At 45.9% G+C, this 5,841-nt stretch overlaps 1 protein-coding gene and 1 non-coding gene across 2 annotated transcripts; both read right to left on the minus strand.

Annotated features, from left to right (window-relative positions):
* Window positions 1-3,912: 3,912 nt before the first annotated feature.
* On the minus strand, window positions 3,913-3,984 carry TRNAP-CGG. Its single transcript has one exon. It is a non-coding gene; the product is annotated as a tRNA-Pro (tRNA).
* Window positions 3,985-4,143: 159 nt separating this feature from the next.
* Window positions 4,144-5,444, minus strand: LOC123398142 (phytosulfokine receptor 2-like). Its single transcript, XM_045092648.1, has one exon. It carries the CDS (start codon window positions 5,393-5,395, stop codon window positions 4,265-4,267), a length of 1,131 nt encoding a protein of 376 aa, XP_044948583.1. The 5' UTR covers window positions 5,396-5,444; the 3' UTR covers window positions 4,144-4,264.
* Window positions 5,445-5,841: the final 397 nt, after the last annotated feature.

A 5,841-nucleotide genomic window follows, 5' to 3' on the forward strand; every position in this document is an offset into this window, starting at 1 on the left:
CACACACCTATCCGTGACGGGAAGGTTTAAGACTCCCAGCTAGCATGATCGATGGATAAATATTTCTGGAGATAAGGGATATTATCCACATCCCACGGTTCCATGATATTACATGAACAACGTCCGTTATCTCCTATGTTGCCAAGTGTACACTTTTAAAAAAAACTGTGAATTAATAGACACCCAAATGGCATCTTAAAACTGATATATATATATCAGGAAAATGGTAGACAGTACAATGGAAAGATAACAGGATACAAAGTGACTAGCAAACAATAAATTACTTCAACCCCACACCATACTTTGAAGACCACAATAGTCTCTCCCTGCTAGAAACGAGATCCGATGATGAAATATATGTTGGAGCATCACCACACACAACATAGACTTGCAATCCCCCACGACCAATCCAGGAGGGTTGGAGAAACCGTACCCTCTTTGTGTCTCTTGAGAAAGCAATACACATGATTCAATGCATCGGTCAATCATGTTTGTGGTGTTTGAGATGCCTGCGCGAGAATTATTCATTTTTTGTGGTTCTGATGTACTTCTCCGTGTGGGGCTGAATTTACAAAAAAAATTAGAAAAGGAGGCTTAGCCCCGGCCTCTGCATCGAAAGATGCATACGGCCATATATTAATAATAAGCTCAAGTCTTAACCGAGTACAACTGGTTCCAAAAAACTGAAATAAAAGGAATAAAAAAAGGATACAAGACGCCAAATGCGTTCAAAACCGGCGCTGATAATATATCTAGATGCCTAAACACCTATCTGATTAGTGTGACGCCATCCAAACCGGTTGAAGATACCCTGAGCTACCATCTCTCATCGGACACACCCAGTAACCATAGGCTCCCTGGCGTCCACATGGGTGAGTAATGACCACGTACGGATCAGTGCGGTAACTCTGAAGATGACCTGCAAGAAGTGAAAGTTATGTCGGCGGTTAAAAACTATGTCATTCCTGCAGTTCCACACGGCCCACAATAACGCACACACTCCCACACGAATACATTTAGTAGTTAAACTATCAACCCCCTGCAGCCACATCCCAAACAACGTGTTTATGCTATTAGGAGGAGTGATATTGAAAGCAATGTGCAACGAGCGCCAAACCAACTTTTCCATAGGACAATCTAGAAAGAGGTGTTGAATACTCTCATTATTAGGACAGAAACTGCATCGAGGATGCCCATTCCAATTCCTCTTGGCAAGATTGTCCTTTGTTAAGATAACTCCTTTATGGACGAACCACATGAAGATCTTAATTCTAAGAGGCACTTTGATCTTCCAAATATGAGGGGATTTGGGAATAGGCGTAGAATCTATGAGATGCAAGTACATAGATCTAACCGAGAAAACTCCATTTGCAGTCAGCTTTCACTGAATGCGATCAGGTCTGTCAGCAAGTAAAGACCTACGAAAATGAATATTTAGAGGTGTCTCGCGCATTATTGAAGCAACGGACGCTTGTCGACGTTGCGCAATATGATACAGCTGCGGATACTGAATGGCTAGAGGAGTCTCCCCTAACCAAGTATCTTCCCAGAATCTAGTCAATTCACCATCTCCTATAATGAATCTGGTTCTGTGAAAGAAGGTGGTCTTCACCCGCATCAAACCTTTCCAGAAAGGAGAGTCTGTAGGGCGTGCTGTAACCTGAGACAAGGTTTTTCTTTGTAAGTACTTATTCGTCAGAATCTGTACCCACATACCTTCAGACTCCCCGGATAATCTAAACAGCCATCTGCTGAGTAGACATCTATTCTTGGTCTTTAAATTTTCAATTTCTAAACCCCCTTGCTCCTTAGGTCGACAAATGATATCCCATCTAGTAAGCCTGTATTTTGTCTGAACCTCATCGCTTTGCCAGGAGAACCGTGATCGATAGAAATCCAGTCTTTTCCGCACCCCAACAGGTACTTCAAAAAAGGATAAAAAGAAACATAGGCATGCTTGTAAGAACAGAGTTAACAAGAACTAGCCTCCCACCATATGATAGAAGCTTGCCTTTCCAGCAACTCAACTTTTTTTCAAAACGATCCTCAATGCATTTCCATTCCTTATTTGAGAGTTTGCGATAGTGAATGGGAATCCCTAAATAGGTAAAAGGTAAATTCCCACTAGCACAACCAAACAATTGATTGTACGTGTGTTGTTCAGTTTTGACCCTACCAAAACAGAACAATTCACTTTTATTGAAATTAATTTTCAGTCCGGATAGCTCCTCAAAAAGGCAAAGGATAAGCTTCAGGTTTCTGGCTTTAACCAAATCATGATCCATAAAAAGAATCGTATCGTCGGCATATTGTAGAATAGAGACACCCCCATCCACAAGATGTGGGACAAGTCCCCCTACAAGGTCTTTCTCGTTAGCTCGTTTAATCAAGAGAGACAACATGTCAGCAACAATGTTAAATAAGATAGGAGACATCGGGTCCCCCTGCCTAAGACCCTTTAGTGTCTGGAAAAAGTGACCAACATCATCATTCACCTTAATCCCAACACTGCCTTTCTTAATAAAACAATCAACATGCTTTCGCCAAAGCTCGTCGAAACCCTTCATGCGTAGGGTTTGCTACAGAAAGCACCGTTTAACTTTGTCATATGCCTTCTCAAAATCCACTTTGAAGATCAAACCATCTAGTTTCTTCGAATGGATTTCGTGCAATGTTTCATGCAAGACAACAACCCCTTCTAAGATATTCCGTCCAGGCATGAAAGCTGTTTGCGTAGATTGCACGACAGAATGTGCCATCGTAGTTAGTCTATCAGTTCCCACCTTCGTGAAAATCTTGAAGCTGACATTTAGCAAACAAATGGGACGAAATTGCTCAATACGTGTCGCCCCCTCTTTCTTTGGCAACAATGTAATGGTACCAAAATTCAAATGAAAGAGTTGCAGGTGACCATCATACAGATCCTGAAACATAGCCATGAGATCATTCTTAATGATGTGCCAACATCTCTTGTAAAACTCAGCCGGAAACCCATCTGGCCCCGGAGCTTTACCATTCTTCATGTCGCCAATCGCCTGAAGCACCTCTTTCTCTGTGAATGGGGCGGATAAAAACTCATTGCCGGCCTCTCCAACTTAAGGAATATCCGCCACTTGATGCTCATCCATACTCACATGAGTATGATCGGGCGCACCAAATAACTTTTTATAGTAATTGGAGATGTACAATTTCAGGATTTCATGACCGACTATTGTACCCTCATCTTGCTCTAACTGCAGAATTCGTTTTTTCCTATGTTTTCCATTCGCGATCAAATGAAAGAATTTAGTGTTGTTATCCCCGAGAACTAACCCCAAAGGCGGTCCTGAGATGGCTCATTGATGACCAAAAGCGCATGCATCACCATTGTACCTTTTGTGGTAGTATTGAGCAAATATTATATCGATCCATCGGAGTTTAGGTCAGCATTCCTTGTTAGCTGTAACCATAACTATAGTTGATATGATCTCTAGTCGCTTACTCGCTTTTGCACCCAAAATGCTGTTTGGAAATTAGTCTATTATAGGCGCTTACCTTCTATCAGCTCACCAAAAAATGTTGGGTAAACCAAACTAAGAATAAATAATAAAAACAATAATTGAAAGAAAAAATAAACTATCCATGCTAACATGTGGTCGAAGGGTTCGTGAACATCGCCGAAAAGCTTTCTCCTTGATTGTTACAAGATTTTATGGTGAATTGGTGATATCTGATCGCATTTGTGCGAGGTTGCAAACTTGGCTTCTTGCTGGCATCACAGACGTTTTGGTGGGTACCATCGATGTGACACGGTCCTATCACCCATTTCTCTTCTCTTCTTATTCTTTCTATATACAGTTCACCTGGTTTTCAGGAGGAAAAGCAAATTTAGTTGAGCACTTGAGCCAACGAACGACGGATAAAAAAAACAAAGGGGTGTTCCGAGAATCGAACTCGGGACCTCTCGCACCCGAAGCGAGAATCATACCACTAGACCAAACACCCTGCTTGATGCTAAACCCAATTTGAGTTTCCAAATCGTTATACTCCACATACGGATCGCATGGTAACTGTGTCGCGTGAGATGCCCTACTTGCTACGAGTAAAATGAAAATGATTACTGAGGTAGCGATTGAAAGAACATGGTACATCAGTTTTGCCCTGAATATATGAGTCTCTTTATTTATTCTTTAATTATCATGCCCGAGAGTACATCTTCCGTCAACGTGAAGGGACGGATGCTGCAGCGCACACACTTATACCATGATGTGCACAGTCATTAACCTCAGGTTACGACTTTGTTGTGCCCGGTTACGAAATGGTTCTTACCGGACACGGTATTATGGCTCCCAGATACAACATTTTTGCTCCCAGATACGATATTTTTGCTCCCTCCTACGTCGTTGTGTGTCCCGGACACAATGTTGTGTTTCCCAATCACGACATGGTAGCTCCCGGACGCGGCATGGTTGCTCCCAGCCACGACATGGTGATCCCCGGTCACGACATGGTTATTCCCGTATACGACCTGATAGCTCCCGGACACGGCGTTGTCGTTCCCAACTATGATGGTGTTGTCGTTCCCGGCCACCACGTTGTTGCTCCCGGATCTCACAACGTTGTTGGTCCCGGCTATGACGTTCGGGGCATGCTTGAGCTGCCGGCGAAGCGTGCCTCCTCCGCTACGCTTCAGACGATACAACGACATGTCGGTGAGGCCGATGCCCGGTGAGCACCCGGAGGTGTTGAGGCCCTTGGAGCTCTTGGGTACCTCCCCGACCAACGTATTGTTGGAGAGATCCAGGTAGCAAAGGTGGTCGAGGCTGCCGACCCACGACGGGACGGCGCCGACCAGCTGGTTGCGGGACAAGTCAAGCACCTCCATGTTCTTGCACTGAGACAGCCATTCCGGAACGCCGCCCCTGAGAGCACAGTCGCCGAGGTCGAACACCACGAGGCTCTTGCACCCGGCAACAACAATGTCGTCGCCGACGCCGGGCAGCTCCTCGCCGCCGAAATTCTTGGTGAGGATCAGGGTGGCGAGGTCGTGGCACCCACGCAGCATGGTGAGCACCCCTGAGATGTTTTGCAAGCGGTTGTAGCCGAGGTCGAGTTCCTCTAGCCGGGCGAGGCCGGCGAGGGAGGCTCCTGGGATGGCGCCCGCGAGGCCGCGTCCAGGGAGGCGCAACGCCGTGACGCGGCCGCTGGCGGCGTCACAGCCCACGCCGTCCCAGCCGCAGCAGACGGTGCCGGACCACGCGGCGCGAAGGAGAACGGCCCCCCCGCTGAGGTTCCCGGCGAAGCCCCGCAGCGCGCTTAGGTCGTCGGGGTGGCACGAAGCCGCGCGCGCCTCGGGCAAGAGAACCGCCAAGAAGAGGGGTAGGAGGAGGAGGCAGCATTTCACCATGGCATTCATTCAGCTCTAGTGAGTGACTTGGTGAGTGGTTCACGGGCGCTCTTGGTGTACAAACTGCTTGGGTGCTGCGTCTACCGTTATTTATAGTTTCTACTTTCTACAACGTGTGTGCTGTTGCAAGTAGTAGAGTGAGTGGGCATCCCACGTACAAGTAAGTGCCTGCCAAAGTTTGATATGATTTTGATCTGATTTTGATCTCTGTGTGTCGACTGGGCTGAAATTCATGGGCGCCAACTCTTACCCCTCCTCGTCTATCTTTTACTTTACTTCCCATCAATCAAAAAGTGAGGAAAAAACATAAACTTTACCTGTCGACAGAGAGCACCTGGCCTTCCAATAGTGCTCATGCTTCTTGTCTTCTTTTTCCTTCTGTCGACCATAGGATGTATCTTGTCAAACTTTCTCGGAGCGTCCGGGGATAAAATACGTTTGAATTCCTCCAAATT

Source organism: Hordeum vulgare, chromosome 5H (genome assembly GCF_904849725.1).
Source record: "Hordeum vulgare subsp. vulgare chromosome 5H, MorexV3_pseudomolecules_assembly, whole genome shotgun sequence".
Taxonomy (NCBI): domain Eukaryota; kingdom Viridiplantae; phylum Streptophyta; class Magnoliopsida; order Poales; family Poaceae; genus Hordeum; species Hordeum vulgare.